Raw genomic sequence first — 18778 nt, forward strand, 5'->3', positions numbered from 1 at the left:
CCCCAGGGTCATAATTTGAACAAACTTGGTAGAGGACTATTAGATGTCACTACATACAAAATTTGGTAGCCCTAGGCCCAATGGTTATGGACAAGAAGATTTTTAAAGTTTTCACAAAATAGGCCTTATATAAGCAAATTTTCAATTTTTTGACCCCCCCCGGGGCAGGGTCAAATTTCACCCCAGGGGCTTAATTTGAACAAACTTGGTAGAGGACAATAAGATGTCACTACATACCAAATTTGGTAGCCCTTGGCCCAATGGTTATGGACAAGAAGATTTTTAAAGTTTTCACAAAATAGGCCTTATATAAGCAAATGTTCCAATTTTTGACCCCCCGGGGCAGGGTCAAATGTGACCCCAGGGGCATAATTTGAACAAACTTGGTAGAAGACTATAAGATGTCACTACATAGCAAATTTGGTAGCCCTAGGCCCAATGGTTATGGTTAAAAAGATTTGTAAAGTTTGCACAAAGTAGGCCTTATATTAGCAAAATTTCTATTTTTTAACCCCCCCGGGGAAAGGTCAAATTTGACCCCAGAGGCATAATTTGAACAGACTTGGTAGAAGACTATAAGATGTCACTACATAGAAAATTTGGTAGCCCTTAGCCCAATGGTTATGGAAAAGAAGGTTTTTAAAGTTTGCACAAAATAGGCCTTATATAGCAAATTTTCAATTTTTTAACCCCCCGGGGAAGGGTCAAATTTGACCCCAGGGGCATAATTTGAACAAACTTGGTAGAGGACTATAAGATGTCACTACATACCAAATTTGGTAGCCCTACGCCATATGGTTATGGACAAGAAGATTTTTAAAGTTTGCACAAAATAGGCCTTATATAAGCAAATTTTCAATTTTTAACCCCCCGGGGCAGGGTCAAATTTGACCCCAGGGGCATAATTTGAACAAACTTGGTAGAGGACTGTAAGATGTCACTACATACCAAATTTGGTAGCCCTACGCCATACGGTTATGGGGCATAATTTGAACAAATTTGAAAGAGGTTCACCACAGGAACATTCCTGAGAAATTTCATCAGAATTGGACCAGTAGTTTAGGAGAAGAAGATGTTTAAAGAAAAAGTTAACGCACGCACGCACACACGGACGCACACACGACGGACACAGGACCATGACATAAGCCCCGCTGGCCTTTGGCCAGTGGAGCTAAAAATTACTATAAAAGAAACAATAATAATTTAATGCTGTCTTTTGTTAAAAGCTATGTAAACATTTTACAGCATAGTTATTATGAACATCAATAAATCATGGATCATTAAAACCAAATTTATGTAGCAGAAAGTTTGAATTACTGAGTATAATATACCGGTAATTGTTTTATTTATAACCAGAAATTTTGTGAGACATTATTAAAGCATACTAATTCACAAATACTATATGTTAAGCTTGAGGATTGATTTGTCTAAAAATATTATCAAGTAATTACTGTACAACACAACTTCACAAAAATAATACATACTTTTCTTCTATGGCATGAATTGAAAAGTTTTTGTAATGCCATATCAAAGTCAGGTCACTTGATGCAACTCTTTCTGCCTTTAAGGATGTATATACTGACAACTGCAAGAAATATACAGCATATACATATTAAATGTGTATGCTTCAATTTTTATTTAATGTGGTTTTTAACAAATATAACTTAACATGTGTTAAACAAGAGCACGGCATAACAGGTGCCATGCTCGGCTGCGAAAGCTTGTCAGAATTTTTTTTTTTTTTAGAGGTCACAGTGACCTTGACCTTTGACCTAGTGACCCAAAATGGGTGTGGCCTGTAGAACTCCTCAAGATGCAATTACATATAAAGTTTCAAAGTTGTAGGTGGAAGCACTTTAATTTTAGAGGCAATATTAAGGTTTTTGTTAAAGTTTTATATTAGAGGTCACAGTGACCTTGAGCTTTGACATAGTGACCCAAAAATGGGTGTGGCATGTAAAACTCATCAAGGTGCAACTACATATGAAGTTTCAAAGTTGTAGGTGGAAGCACTTTGATTTTTGAGCCTATGTTAAAGTTTGATATTAGAGGTCACAATGACCTTGACCTTTGACCTAGTGACCCAAAAATGGGTGTGGCGTGTAGAACTCATCAAGGTGCATCTACATAATATGAAGTTTCAAGGTTGTAGGTGGAAGCACTTTGATTTTAGAGCTAATGTTAAGGTTTTAGCACGACGCCTACGGCGTACGGCGGATGGCGGACGAGCTGGCTATGATAATAGCTCGGGTTTTCTCAGAAAACAGCCTCGCTAATAAAATAATATGTTTCACATAAACAGCAAGAATAACAACTTTTATCATACCGCTGCATTGATATCAGTCTGATACAATGTGGCATGATACCTTTTTTTTAATCAGTTCAACAGGAAGTTCTTATATCAGTCGATGATAGGAGGTAGGTCATATTACTTGGAATCAACTATAATGTCATCATGTTTGGTAACATAGGATAAGATTCAACAAAACAGACAATTTAATACCAAGATATTTAATATTGTAGAAACAAATGCAACAAGACTATTGTCAAGCAATATAAGTCCCCTACCGGCTCCACCATTGTCAGAAATTCCAACATTTTCAGATTATTTTTTTTTTATTTGTTTGCCATAGCAACCATAATTTTTGACGTAGGAACAAAATGAAATGACGTGCATAATGTCCATATTGCCATCTATCCATGTTCCAAGTTTCGTGAAAAAATATTAAGAACTTTTAAAGTTATCGCAGGATCCAGAAAACCACCATTTTCAGCAGTATTTCTAGTCTATTTGTTGCCATAGCAACCAGAATTTTAGATGTAGGAACAAAATGAAATGACGTGCATAATGTCCATATTGCCATCTATCCATGTTCCAAGTATCATGAAAAAATATTAAGAACTTTTAAAGTTATTGCAGGATCCAGAAAAGTGTGACAGACTCACAGACGCACAGAGCGAAAACCATAAGTCCCCTCCAGTGAAACCGGTAGAGGACTAAAAAACAGCAATAAAACATTTTTTCACAAATAATAAGTTTATGTGTTCATGATGTCATGATTGGCGCGTTGAAACCCTCATACCACATATTCATTCGTGCTAAAAATGCACTGTTGTAGTGATGATATTTCTTTTTTTTTCTTTCATAATGGGGATTCAGATGTATAATATAAACAAGAGGGCCAAGATGGCCCTAGTTCGCTCACCTGAGAGGAGTCGGTTCATTCAATCTTTACCAAATTTAAACTTGACCTAGATATTGTCCAGACAAACATCCTGGTCAAGTTTCATCATTATTTCATCTGTGAGTCATGATCAATGTATCTATGAAGTTTCATGATCCTAGGCGTAAGCATTCTTGAGTTATCATCCGGAAACCATTTTTCTAAGTTGAGTCACCGTGACCTTGACAGGCATTGTGTGAATACGTTTTTTGGCACTGTAACCTGACTTTTGACCTAGTGACCTGATAATCAATAGGGGTCATTTGCGAGTCATGATCAATATACCTATGAAGTTTCATGAACCTAGGCATAAGCGTTCTTGAGTTATAATCCAGAAACCATTTTACTATTTCAGGTCACCGTTACTTTGACCTTTGACCTAGTGACCTGAAAATCAATAGGGGTCATCTTCAAGTCATGATCAATGTACCTATGAAGTTTCATGATTCTAGGCATAAGCGTTCTTGAGTTATCATCTGGAAACCATTTTACTATTTCGGGTCACCGTGACCTTGACCTTTGACCTAGTGACCTGAAAATCAATAGGGGTCATCTACGAGTCATTATCAATGTACCTATGAAGTTTCATGATCCTAGGCCTAAGCGTTCTTGAGTTATCATCCGGAAACCATTTTACTATTTCTGGTCATCATGACCTTGACCTTTGACCTAGGGACCTGAAAATCAATAGGGGTCATCTACAAGTTATGATCAATGTACCTATGAAGTTCCATGATCCTAGGCCTAAGCATTCTTGAGTATCATCCAGAAACCATTTTACTCTTTCGGGTTATCGTGACCTTGACCTTTGATCTATTGACCTGAAAATCAATAGGGGTTATCTGCGTGTCATGATCAATGTATCTATGAAGTTTCATGATTCTAGGCATAAGCGCTCTTGAGTTATCATCCGGAAACCATTTTACTGCTTTGGGTCACCGTGACCTTGACCTTTGACCAAATGACCTGAAAATCAATAGGGGTCATCTGCGAGTCATGATCAATGTATCTATGAAGTTTCATGATCCTAGGCATAAGTGTTCTTGAGTTATCATCCGGAAACCATTTTACTATTTCGGGTCATCGTGACCTTGACCTTTGACCTAGTGATCTGAAAATCAATAGGGGTCATCTGCGAGTCATGATCAATGTACCTATGAAGTTTCATGATCCTTGGCATAACGCTCTTGAGTTATCAACCGGAAACCATCTGGTGGACGGACGGACCGACATAGGCAAAACAATATACCCCCTCTTCTTCGAAAGGGGGGGGGGGGGAGCATAATGAGAAAACTTCCCCCCTCCCAGCAGCCATGTTATTCAACTGACCGGAACCATTTTTTAACTCTCGTATCAAGGAAACAAATGTTCTGAGCAAATTTCATGAAAATTGGGCCAAAAATGTGACTTCTATTGTGTTCACATGTTTTGACTATATAAATATAGAGAAAAATGCCCCTCCCACTGGCGGCCATGTTTTTTCACCGATTCCGACCATTTTCAAACTCGTCTGAGATATCAATAAAACCAATGTTTTGACCAACTTTCATGATGATTGGGCAAAAATTGTGACTTCTAGAGTGTTTACAAGGTTTCTCTATAGCCAAATAAGGAAAACTGCCCTGCCCACTGGCGGCCATGTTTTTCAACGGATTGGAACCACTTTTGAACTCAACCAAGCTATCATTAACACAAACATTTTGACAAAGTTACATGAAGATTGGGCATGAAATGTGACTTGTACAGTGTTTACAATGTTTTTCTTTTTTTTGACCTAGTGACCTAGTTTTTGACCAAGCACAACCCAGTTTCGAACTCAGCCGAGATTTCATTGGGACAAAGCTTCTGACCAAGTTTCATGAAGATGGAACAAGAAATGTGGCCTCTAGAGTGTTTATGAGCAAATGTTAACGGACGGACGGACGGACATACGACGGACAAAGACCAGTCATAAAAGCTCACCTGAGCAATCAGGTGAGCTAAACAAACAGGTAACTGCCCAATCGTTGAGTAATATATCAGGCTTGGCAAGAATAAAAAAATGGCTTGGCAACCCATGCCATTTCTTTAATCTAAGCCTCACCTGATGTATTTCAAACATAAACATGTAGGTCAGTTACCTGTTATTCTAAATGTAGGCCGTATTTTTTCGCAGACTCATAGTTCAATGCCTTTGAAGGCTTTGCTTCCAGCTGAAGTAGTTTTATTAAATATTGACTATTCTGAAACATAACTGTATCGCAAGTAAAATTCAATTACCCTTGTTAGCACTTTAAAAATGCCACTTACTTGTAAATCTTTATGCGTAGCTGTATATGGCTGAATGCACTTTCCTTTAACATCTGATGTGCACGGAGTGGGGAAAAATATCAAGGCGATGGTATACATGGAATATCCCATATAGGCCAGGAAAATCCCAGATAGGATTGTTGTCAGTGAAGGCCTCATTGTGGGCAAGTTACCCAAAAAGCTTCCAGTATGTTGCACATGAGACAGTCAGTACAAACTTCCTTGCCAGATCCTAATTCTAAATCAGAGAGATGAAATGTATTATGAACAATCATGCGTTACATTGAAATCTTAGATAATTGTGTTAGGCTATATGTCAAGTTATTTTCTTCCTTGTTGCCAGGCAGTGTTTTTTTTTCACTTATAGGGGAATGGTGGCGGGGCCCGTCCAAAGGGGAAAAAATGCGTCGTTTTTTAGGAAAAGGGGAAAATTAAAAATTCACTCTTTTATTTGTAATGATATTAATTATATGAATACACATGTTTGTATGAATATAATATTCACAGCAGAATGTCTCTGTCCTTTTTCTGAAATATATATCAATGATTTTTTCAACAGTAGTTTCAGACAGTTCAGCCTTCATGCACAGTCTCAGTTTTCTTAGCCATTTTGAGTCGAATTGAGTTTTTTTTAAATCGATTAAATGGCAAATTTGAGCATTTTTTATCAATAAAATGGACCAAATTGGAATATTTTTATCAACAAATATTGACACAATATAGATACATCAGGCCTTTTCCTGGCCATTTTGGGAGACAAATGCAATTCATGTGAAAAATCCACTGATTTGGAAAGAACTAATATAATTTAATATAACACTTTATAATAATTAAAAATCATATAAATTATAGTTATATACTTTGTTAGTTATTTATGAAATAAATTTGAGATATATTTGTCATGATTATGACACAGTTCTTTCTATAATTTTTTTTTTTTTTTTTTTTTTTTTTTATTACTTCTGGAGGGGATTTTTTTACAAAATGGGGGGAAAATATATACTCTTTTTTGAGGGGAATGGGGCCGAATATCGACCCCGAAATGGCCATAAAAAAAACACTGCAGCAGGAGTATGTCATTCTTGTTGGTCAATTGCCTAAGATTGAGTAAGAAAATTGTACAAGCCGTAGTTTAGGCATCAACATGTAAATTCTTGCTGTATCTCTTTTACTACAGTTATTGCTTATCTTTTACATGTAACTGTAATTTTATGTTATCATAATCTAAATGTTTTGTCTTCAAGAATTTGTCAGTGATTTACCATTGAGTGGATATTACATTAATACCTAATAACTGAATCCAATTAACTTTCAAACAAGACCTGTGTTTGTTAAACACAATGCCCCCTACTGCAATTTGAAGCCGCACCGCAGCTATTTTAGAGATATTGTTGAGTACCTATAACTTCTCAAAAAGGCAATGAAAAGGAAAAAGACTCACACTTTATCTGCTAGTCATGTAGGTAGACTCACATACCAAACATCAGCTCAATATCTGAAAGGGTTGCTTTAAAAACTTCCAGAAAAAGGTAATTATAGCAAAAATTTCATAGTCCAAGGCCCATAACTTGCCCAAAAATCAACGGACGAGAACAAAACTCACACTTCATCTGCAGGTCATGTAAGTAGACTCACATACCAAAAATCAGCTTAATACCTGAAAGCGTTGCATAAAAAACCTCTAGAAAACAGAATGCCAGACGGGCCGATGGACAAACAGTTCAACTGTTTTATGCAATCTTACCAGGGACATAATAAAATATGTTGCTATTTTCATGAAATTGGTCCTGAAATAAGCTAATATAATTGAAAGGAAATGTTAGGTTGGATATGCTTTTTCTTAAACTATGTCTTCAAAGGTATAGTAGAAGGGTTCTGCCAAAGCCAAAAAATCTTGATTTTAAATTATAATTGTCCCAATATCAAAAGACAAGAGGGCCAAGATGGCCCTAGTTCGCTCACCTGAGAGGAGTCAGTTCATTCAATCTTTACCAAACATCAAACTTGACCCAGATATTAACCATACAAACATCCTGGTCAAGTTTCATCATTATTGAACCAAAACTCTGGCATATGGAGTGATTTTGTTTTTGTAAGATTTGACCTGGTGACCTATATTTTGAGTTGACATCCCCTTACCAAACATCAAACTTTGCTTTGAAAAATAAATATTATGACCAAGATTCATAAAATCTGAAACAAAATTGTGACCTCTAGAGTGTTTACAAGGATTTTGTATAATATAATGAAAATTTGGACAATCTAAGGGCAATAATTATAGCATTAATTATGTGATAAAACCCCAATCTTTTTACCAAGTTTCATGATGATTGGGCAAAAAATGTGAATTCTAGTGTGTTCACAAGCTTTTATATAAATATAAGAAAACTGCCCTCCCCCCCCCGCCAGCCATGTTATTCAACTGACCAGAACCATTTTCAAACTCAACTCTCATATCAAAGAAACAAATTTAAATTTTCCGACCAAATTTCATGAAAATTGGGCCAAAATGTGACTTCTAGAGTGTTCACATGTTTTCACTATATACATATAGAGAAAAATGCCCCGCCCACTGGCAGCCATGTTTTTTCACTGATCTGGAGACTGGAGCATTTTCGAACCCGTCCGAGATATCAATAAAACCAATGTTTTGAACAACTTTCATGATGATTGGGCATAAATTGTGACTTCTAGAGTGTTTACAAGGTTTCTCTATAGCCAAATAAGGAGAACTGCCCCCCCCCCCGGCAGCCATATTATTAAACTGACCGGAACCATTTTCGAACTCAACTCTCATATCATCAAGCAAATTAATGTTCTGACCAAATTTCATGAAAATCGGGCCAAAAATGTGACTTCTAGAGTGTTCACATGTTTTCACTATATACATATAGAGAAAAATGCCCCGCCCACTGGCGGCCATGTTTTTTTACCGATCCAAACCATTGTCACACTCGTCCAAGATATCAATAAAACCAATGTTTTGACCAACTTTCATGATGATTGGGCAAAAATTGTGACTTCTAATGTTTACAAGGTTTCTCTATAACCAAATAGGGAAAACTGCCACTATATACATATAAAGAAAAATGCCCCATATTTTTTCACCGATCTGGACCATTTTCGTACTCGTCCTAGATATCAATGAAACCAATATTTTGACCAACTTTCATGATGATTGGACAAAAATTGTGACTTCTAGAGTGTTTACAAGGTTTCTCTATAGCCAAATGGGGTGGCACTATATATAAAGAGAGAAAAATGCCCCGACCACTGGCGGCCATGTTTTTTCACCGATCAGGACCATTTGCGAACTCGTCTGAGATATCAATTAAATCAATGTTTTGACCACCTTTCATGATGATTGGGCATTAATTGTGACTTCTACAGTGTTTACAAGGTATCTCTATGGCCAAATAAGGAAAACTGCCCCGCCCACTGGCGGCCATGTTTTTCAACAGACCGGAACCACTTTTAAACTCAATCAAGATATCATTAAGACAAACATTTTGACAAAGTAACATGAACATTGAACATAAAATGTGATTTCTACGGTGTATACAAGGTTTGTCTTTTTTTGACCTTATATAGTGACCTAGTTTTTGACCCGGCACAACCCAGTTTCGAACTCGGCCGAGATTTTATTGGGGCAAAGCTTTTGACCAAGTTTCATGAAGATGGGACAACAAATGTGGCCTCTAGAGTGTTAACGAGCAAATGTTAACGGACGACAGACAAAGACTGGTCAGAAAAGCTCATCTGAGCAATCAGGTGAGCTAATAACTGGTCTGTGATTTTTGTTGCACGCAAAAGGGTAATCTTTCAAAAATGTGAAGAAAATTGGGAAAGACTATTAAATTTCTCTTTGTTTACAGAGTATAAATCAAACTTCTATTTTTGATTTGTTTTCTGATTGGTTGAATCAAATGTGTCACAACAATTTTAGCCAATCAATAAAATAAGGCATGTGAGATAACTCTCAAATTGAAGAGCATCAGTTTTTTTGCAGGATAGTGATGTCTTCTACAGGAATAAGTGCAATTGTGAATTTATTGTAATCGAGGGTACCGGTATCTCCTTGCAAAGAAAAGAACTTAAAAATGTCATTCGTTAATTATAAAAACTAGTTAGTGGCATGCTGTCTGAGTCTGAAGCCATATTAACATTAGTAGTGACAATTTAGAAAGTTCCTGGACCAGGGGACAAAAAATTCAATTGTCCCTTTGTATAGACAACTATACTCTTGAAAGATCGAGTGAATTTCTCAATTTCTCTTATTTTCTTACCTGCTAGAACACTTTTCATAGAATTAATTTCCTTTTCTTAAAGCATAACTTTTCCATTTTTTTAACGCACTTAAATTTTCAGAAACTCATAACTTTATCCAGTTTGATCCCGATGTTTGTGCCAACCAGTAGAACTTGCTACAGTTAAATCCGGTAATCTTGCGCGTCCGGTAATCTTGCGCACTCCGCAGTTTGCGAATTTCACAGACGACAAATGGTTTTCTTTAGTGATGAAATATGGAATTTCACATTATTAAGAATTAATGAATTTAAAAGGAACGTATTCCATGCAAAATAAAATTTGATCATTACATTTTAACACCGGTTGCGTCATCCCTATACATTGTACATGTATTGTAAACACTGACCTACTTAAGATAAATTCGAAATGAATCACAAATTCCATGCTGTCTTTAGCGTTTTCATACTTTAAATTAAGAATTCATAAGGTAAATCAAACGTGTAATTAAGCATTCCATTGCACAATATTCGATCAGTATGGTATTTTTTGCCGTTGAAAATATATTGCATCAGACGGCATTATCATCATTTCCCGCCATTCTGTCAAACCACTCTTGGTATGATCTCCGCATGCGCAATGGCATAGTTTTGATATTTTCTGTAAACTATGGAAGCATGATCAGGGTAAAATGAGACCTGTTATGCATAAACGTTTTTTTCACGCTAGAAATCAATTAAGTAAAATTGTTGTGTTTCTTTGGCCACAGTCAATAGAATGACACCACCATCATCAAAGAAACCAAAGTACAGCTATTAATCCACATTCAATTTGAATGGTTTGACAAACAGATTTTTTTAAATAATTTTTGGGAATTTTGTTTGTCACTATTTGGACACCATATGTCTACACTTTGGCCTAAATGAGGTCATTACACCAAGAGCGCAAGATTACCGGACACTGTGATAGTTTGAAAATGAGGTGAGTCATGTTTGTTTTAAATCAAATCGGACTGTTCTTCACTGAATTATTCAGATATTTTTGTGTTAATAAGCACTTGAATTTCTTATTTTTATAATACATTTAGATATTAAGTTGTCAATTTATAAAAGAACATGTTTGTAACCCAATTGACCCTTAACTGCGCAAGATTACCGGACAGCATCGTACCTTTGTTGGTGAGGCCACAAACTCCAAATTCAATTTTTTCAACTAGTAAAATTTCAACACGCTTTCTTCACTTTTAATTAAACATTCACCATATGTTTTAATAGAACATGTTTAAATTTAGTTGTTATTTTATTGCATTTAGAATTGTTAAACATTATGAAGGTCATAATGATAATAATAAAGTAATAAAATTGGTCAGAGACAACTGTCAAACAGAATCAACGGTTGGCAGGTTACAATGGTATGGTCGGATTGGCCGAAGCAGGAGATTGTTTTGTTTGAGCCTTAGTTTGATCCATCCGAATAAGCTATCCGAAATTATATTAAACAAATAAGTATGTCAACATTGTAAAAACTCCTATCACTTCGACCAAATCGTAGCGATAAGCATATGGCTTAAAAAATAACATAACTATGTTCATGTAAGTTTCATATAAAAAACAGTGTATTTTAAACTTGAGGTCGAGAAACAGAAACACTACCTGGACCGGCTTATAAAATGCTTGCACATTGGCTACATAACACTAATTTTCAGCACCGTAAACAGTCGTGGATGATTTTCATTGGTTGAGCTTCAAGAATTTTAATAATACGTTAACACAAAGATCTATCAATAAAAATATATATTGTTGGTAGATCTTCAATTAACATATCTTACTATAGCAGCGTCGTAGCCACGCTGAGTCACACCGAGGCAGTTGCCTCGGCTAAAATTTGCAGAGCCATGTGAGATTACAAAGAAAAAAAGGAAAATTAATGTCAAAGAATAAAATCTATATAAGAAATTGAGGCAAGTTAATGAATTTTAGGCACTCATATTCACAAACATATAATATCATTGAGTACAATAGGTTCGTGTTGAGGCAGATATTATTATTTCAATTTCAGCGTCGTAGCCACGCTGCAAATCAAATACCGATAGGTAAAAGTACGCTAATTCTGTTACGGTTAAGTGTACAATTTTCGCAAAGAAAAAGAATCGTGATTAATTCTGAACAATCTGTTCCAAATAATATTAATAACTAACTGATTAAATGGTCATTTGTACGGTGATGCACATGGCTGAATGATCGATATTCTACTGAAATCTTGAAAATAATAATACATTTTTTATGTTAATATAACTGTACACAAATTATGTTAATAAATAGATATCCAAAGAGATATAACCGCTTTCAACACGTATTTATAAACTTTTATGACGTGTGTGATGCTAGCCTTTTTGGCAAGTTTAGTACATAGGTTGAATCATGAATCCTATTTAGTCCTTTTAGCACCCTTTTAGCCTAATTAGTATATTTAACACGTTCAGTACAAAGGTTGGAAAATACATGATAATTAGCCTATTAAGTTTATTTAGCAGCCTTTTCAGCCCTCAGGTGGTTAGCGTGTGGCTATGATATTAATTAGTGAAAACATCATTTTGAATGATAAATAATCATATTATAACGAAAAATTAACTTTTCTGAAAAAAAATATTTCACTATCAAATATATATATAACAAGGTATGCAACTCAAAATCAGCCCAAAACGGGGTGCATCGCTTTGAACAGGCATATCTTCATCAATTTTGCAGCGATTTTCACGATCTCGGTCTTATTCAACGCAGAAATGAATTTCCTTTCTGGAAATGTATATGTCTTGCAATATTTTTACAAATGCTGGGTCAACTTTTAAGAAATAACACGATACACAACACGCATGACCCAGTTGACAGTGATCATGCTGTCTTTAAGACTGAAATCTTCACGGAGTAAAGGGCAACTTCCCTACAAAGTTCATGTAGTTCGATACCATAATTCAATAAAACGTATGAAAAAACATTATTACCGTTCTTGTCGTTACATTCTGCATCAAGACTAACTGTCCAGCGCCGTTTGAAACCTTTGTTTACATACATTTCAACTAACTGACATTTTAAACATACGAGTGATTTCATTGGTCCAATGCGGAGGTGTGTCTTTACAACTGGAGATTTCATTCTGAAACCTGTGTTTCAGCCTATTAAGGAGGTTTGGTACATTTTTTGAAAAAATAAATCCTAAAAGCATATGTACCAGTAGTTTTTGCCTATTAAGCGACGTAAGCAAGTTAAGTACATGTCTGTTATAAAATACATCCTATTTAGCATATCAAGCTTGTTTTGCAGCCTTTCAACAAGTGTATTAAATAGGTTGAAACAAACATCATATTTAGGCAATTTAAAAACCCATTCAGCCTATGCAGTCTATTTTGCTTTTTAGCAATCTTATTGAATATGTTGAACCATTCATCCTATTATTAAGTGTAAGCCTATTTAGCAAGCCATTTTCATTATTTACACAACCAGTTTGTATGAACTGTTAAGTGCCCCTTTCGAACAAACAAGAGTTATCCCAAGGAAGTGACATAGCGCACGCTGATCTTCCTTCGGCTGCCTGTCGGGCTGTTCTAGTTTCGGCCCAGGGTTTTAGTTAGGGTTGTCGTCAGGAGGACGTTCATGAAGCCTATTAAGCGCAGCTTACGCAATATCTACGGCAAGTCGATATGCAACTTTAAGGGCCCCTTTTGGAAAACAAGAGGAAGAGACATAGTGCACGCTGATCTCCCGGCAGCTGCCTGTCGAAATTCCCTTCTTTCGGCTCGGAGTTTTAATTATGATCGGCATCAGGGGGACGTACATGAAGCCTTTTAAGCGTATTATGCGATATATCGACGACGAGTTGGTATGCACCTTTAAGGGCCCTCTTCGAACAAACAAGAGTTATCCCTCGGCATCGACCTATTGCAATCATATCTCCCGCCGGCAGCGTGTCGGGCTGACCTAGTTTCGGCGCGGGGTTTTAATAACGGTCGGCGTCAGGGACGCGTTGATACAGCCTATTAAGCGTAGTGTGCGATAGATCGACGACGAGTGGCTATGTATTTTTAAGGGCCCCTTTCTGACAAACAATAGGTATCCACCGCAATCGACCTAGTTTGCGCTGATCTCCCGTCGGTTGCCTGTCGGACTGACCTACTTTCGGTTCAAGGGTTTAATTAGGGTCAGCGTCAGAGGGACGTTCATGCAGCCTATTTATTGTATTATGCGCTTTAACTAAGGCGAGTGGGTATGCACTTTTAAGGGCCCCCCCTTCGAACACATAAGAGTTATTCCCCGGTAGCGACCTATTGCAAGCATATCTCCAGTTGGCTGCGTGTCGGGCTGACCTAGTTTCGGCTCGGGTTTTTAATAAGGGTCGTCATCAGGGGGACGTTCATACAGCCTATTTAGCGCATTATGCGATACATCGACGACGAGTGGGTATGCATCCATAAGTGTTTTTTTTCGGACAAACAAGAGTTTTCCCCCGGAATCGACCTAGCGAATGCAGATCTCCGGTTAGCTGCCTATCGGACTGACCTAGTGCACGCTGATCCCCAGTTCGGGCTGACCTAGTTTTGACTCAGGGTTTTATTTAGGGTTGGCTTCAGGGGGACGTAGATACATCCTATAAAGCGTTTTACGCGCTATATATACGGCGAGTGGATATGCACCTTTATGGGCCCGTTTCGGACAACAAAGAGTTATCCCCTGGAAGCGACTTGTGCACGCTGATCTCCCGTCGGCTGCTTGTCGGGCTGACATAGTTTCTTCCCTGGATTTTAATGAGGGTCAGCGTCAGGGGGGGGGGGGGGGCTTATGTACAGCCTATTTAGCATAATAGTGCGCTATATGGGTATGAGCTTTTGTGGAAACCTTTCGGATAATCAAAAGTTATCCCCCGGAAGCGACCTAGTGGAGACTGATTCACCGCGTTGATCATTACAAACACCATCATCACCACCACAACCATCACCTTCACAACCACCTTCACCACCAAAATCATCACCAACACCAAAACTACCAACACTAGCAACATCATCATTTCCACAACCACTACCACCATCGCCACTACCATCAGCATCATAATAACCACGACCACCACCATCAGCATCTCCATCACAACCACCGTCACCAAACCACCACCATCACCACCACCATCACCTCCAATATCACCACCACCATCAACACCACCATCATCACCACCACCATCACAACCATAACCACCACCATCATCACCACAAGCACCACCACCACCGGCTAAATTGAAGAATCTTCATGGCATCCGTAAACGATGCGCCATCCTTCTCCAGCAGTGGAACCGAAACGTAAAAGAGTCCCATCTGACACGAACTAGTAACTGAAATGAAAATTAATAAAACATTACTTTATTGAAAATATACACTTTAGTATCCTTTTAACCAACGATGATATTAAGGGGCGATAACAGATAAATAAAATAAAAACGTATTAGCATATATACCGGTAGGTAAATTAGAATACGTCCATTTGCAAGAAAATGTCAGAGTTAACGTTAAACATCTGCACTGAAAAAAAAGGATAAGGTGATGTAAGACCTTAGTTACTGCCTTAAGTTAACCGTATTGCTGTTGTTAAAAACAGAACGAAAACGTTATCGAGTAGACTTGATTTTTAGAGCTAAGGCGTTTTAACACTGCTTACGCTGACTCGGACGACTCGGACTCGCTGTACCAGCACCGTCGACCCGCGTCAGTGTTTACGCTAGCGGGCAAAAAAAGTGTGTCCCTCGCAGTAAAACTGAGGAGCCTTGCCAGAGTTTGAGCAGACAGACACACAGACAGAGCGTCAACAACATTAAAACGTCCTAGCTCTAGAAATCAAGTCGAATGGACAGTGTAGTCTTTCTGCGTACCAACAGCAGTACTGCTTACCATAGGAACTCAACGACAATCGCACATCACAATTGTCTCTTTAATTATACCTGTCTAACGTCAATTTCAAAAATATATGTTTTCACTTATCTTTGTATTTACAGGAGTGGCAGAGATGACATTTCAAAGATCCATATTTCGGTCTTTTTACTGTGACCTCCAGCAGTTGGTCGTGGTGTATCCGATCCCATCGCGTGTTACTGTCTGTATCCAAATAAACGGACAGCTGTTCGAAAAAGATGTCAGAGATGACACCAATTGTGTATATTAAATACAGACAAAGGACGTGTCGCCAATATGCTTTGTCGAAATCTATTGATTAAAGTGTTCCAAATCACAATGTGGTTTATTTTTTCCAAATTAGTTGCAGCGCGACAACCTTTTATTTACGATAAAAACTGTCAGTTTTGAAAGTTCAAAAGGAGTGGATTCCGTAAAAGTATTCATACACATTTGGGCGCACACGTTCATTGTTAAATCGCTTCCATGTGGAAAACAGCAAACATATAAATGTGTGTTTATGTTCTGCTTAAATTCGGTGATATACTCATTGTGTTCAATACTTTTAGCGGTGTTTTAGTCAACAAACTATTTTTTCGTGTGTACATGTGTATTGTTTTTCATTTTCCTCAGCCAAACTTTTTAACACTAATCACACTTACAAGCTCTGTCACAATTGCAAAGCATACACAAATAAGTAATAAACATTTATATTTACCTAATCAGGCGAACTGCACATCCATTCATTTCAATATCCCAACAACCATTGATCAACCCTATAAAGTTTCACACCTTGATAAACCACCTGATCACATCTTAGAAAGGTGTAACGTGCCACTAGCTAAAATAAAATAAAATAAAGTAGTTGTGCAAAGATGGGCACTGTAATTGTTTTTAATACAGCAATTATCAGCTTATTCACACAACTGAAGCATTGTGTCGAACTGATAATGTATGATTAAAAAAAGAATACTTTACACATTTTGTGATTTTAAGTCTGCATTAACTGCATTAACTGTAGTCCTATTAGCTAACCCTAGGCTTGAAAGCGTATGAAACGTATAATTATTATATAAAAAGAATCGCTGAATGATATTTGGTAGGTACCAGTCGAAGTTTTACGAATCCTTTAAACGTTAACACACACCTAGTGATATAGATTTTTTAGTTTGGCCGCACACTGTCAGATCGTCGATGGTATTTTTTTACTTGATCGGACGTAGGTTCTTTCGAATAAGATCGTGGCGACAAATTATGCAACGAAAGGCACTAAGTAATGTTCAATAGACTGATACATGAAAAGCAAGAGTTTAGAAACCCCACTTATCACCCGGGTACAAACAACGCTGGTCCATTATATCAACCAATTAAACAAAGATAGCTTACTTTAAATAATAACGATTCACACGGTGTGCAACTTAAAAAGGATCATAAAGGGTCAGCTTTATTTGTACCTGCAGATTAGTGTGTTTTCCCAAAAAGTTCCCTTTCCGGGATACACATATTATCGTCAAGGTATCGGACGGCAACCGGTACAGTCATTCAAAGGCCCTTATTTTACGTGCGGCGGTAAACCCTATTCATCTTTTAGTGAATTTCATTGGCAATATTCCTGCATGCGCGACGACCCTCACATTCACATCGGTACATTTATACTGTTATAAAGATTGAAATCTGCGAATGATGCGGTTGACATGCTGCACCGTACGTCAGTCGGTTGTTGTGAATTATGTAGTTAACTTTAAACAACCCCGAATATACTGCCAGAAAAGAAAACAAGAAATATCTTTAAAAAAAGATATTCGGCCTATATCCTGACTTTGAAATAAAGGTAGAAAATTGACGTTTCTAATTTATTAAATTAAAAACAAAGGTTTAAGTATTGCTGTGCTCTTTTTTCACCAAATAGTCGCATATCCACCGCATGAAATGTTTGTTATGAAGTGCACGAATATTAAACTACATAACAGTGTTCGTAGATACAAACAAATTTTACTACGTGAGATCACATGGTTTATCATGAATTTATTTCTTCGTCATCGAACCATGTGGTATGTTGATATTTAATTAAGACGCAGTTTTCTTTGCACACATTCAAATAACACGGTTACATTCGTGTCACGCGAAAATGGGTCTTATGGCATATGCGGAAAGCGTAGCTTAAGCCCAGCCTGCGCACTTACGCAGTCTGGTCAGGGGCTACGCTATCCGCTATAAAAAAGCACGAAATGTATCGTGATATCTCCCGAGTAGCCTATTCAGAATGCATGTTCTGACAAGACTGCGCGGATGCACAGGCTGCGCTGGAGCCACGCTGGCTGCATATTGCATAAGACCCATTTTGCATAACGCGGATCTTAAAAAAATAATATTGCGTCTTGTAAATGGAACATCAAACCAACATACATTCCGATAGAAAATTGAAGTCACACTGTCTTATTTATAGCAAACTGACCATCGTCGGTAGCTCTGGCTTTCATACGTCACACATGTGTGGCTAGATAATTAAACGATTACCCTTTTATCATGGATACTAATATTTCGTTTTTTTTTCTCACAATAAAAGACACATGTCAATTACCGATAGGTTTTCACGATATAAAAGAACATGATACTACTTTTCATAATAAAATACTAAAACAAAAAACATAAACTAAAATCCTTCCAGATCTCAGCGTCGTAGCCACACTGAGGCACGCCGGCTAAAAATGTGCAGACCAATGTTGAGATTACAAGGAAAAAAAGAAAACAATATTTTAAAGAATAAAATCTTTATAAGAAATTTATGCAATTTAATAAATTGTAGGCGCTATGATATTCACAAACAAATATAATCATTAAGTACACTTGGTTCATGTTGAGGCAGATAATTATTTTAATTAAATAACTTCAATTGATGCCAAATTGGCTCAGCAAAATGATTTGGAAAATCCGTATATTAAACAAAGCGTCGCACTGTACGCTTCAATGCTAAAATCATGGTGGACATCGAAACGTACCGAGCTAGAATAGGGTGTTTTACGGAAAGGTATGTCTCTATTTTAGACTTAGACACACTTCGGGTGGTTGGCGTTTTCGGCTTTATTGGTATTCT

At 37.2% G+C, this 18778-nt stretch overlaps 2 protein-coding genes across 4 annotated transcripts in view; one reads left to right on the forward strand and one right to left on the reverse strand.

The window, feature by feature from the left end:
- The window catches only part of LOC127856222 (lipid scramblase CLPTM1L-like), a 53287-nt gene extending 41669 nt beyond the window's left edge, over nucleotides 1-11618 (reverse strand). For 2 of the 3 annotated variants that reach the window (XR_008037914.1, XM_052392300.1), the window contains exons 1-3: nucleotides 11411-11477; nucleotides 5514-5751; nucleotides 1485-1585 (exon numbers count right to left, since the gene is read on the reverse strand). Coding sequence is in view for 2 of the 3 variants with exons in the window: in XM_052392300.1 (XP_052248260.1) it covers nucleotides 1485-1585; nucleotides 5514-5672 (260 nt within the window). In the remaining variant the exon portion in view is untranslated. Of the gene's footprint in view, nucleotides 1-1484; nucleotides 1586-5513; nucleotides 5752-11410 lie in introns of all 3 variants that reach the window. The other variant, XM_052392301.1, reaches the window with a different exon arrangement.
- The window catches only part of LOC127856221 (heat shock 70 kDa protein 12A-like), a 138404-nt gene that overhangs the window by 25621 nt on the left and 94005 nt on the right, over nucleotides 1-18778 (forward strand). The gene's annotated exons all lie outside the window — the stretch shown is intronic.

This window comes from Dreissena polymorpha, chromosome 13 (genome assembly GCF_020536995.1).
Source record: "Dreissena polymorpha isolate Duluth1 chromosome 13, UMN_Dpol_1.0, whole genome shotgun sequence".
Classification (NCBI taxonomy): domain Eukaryota; kingdom Metazoa; phylum Mollusca; class Bivalvia; order Myida; family Dreissenidae; genus Dreissena; species Dreissena polymorpha.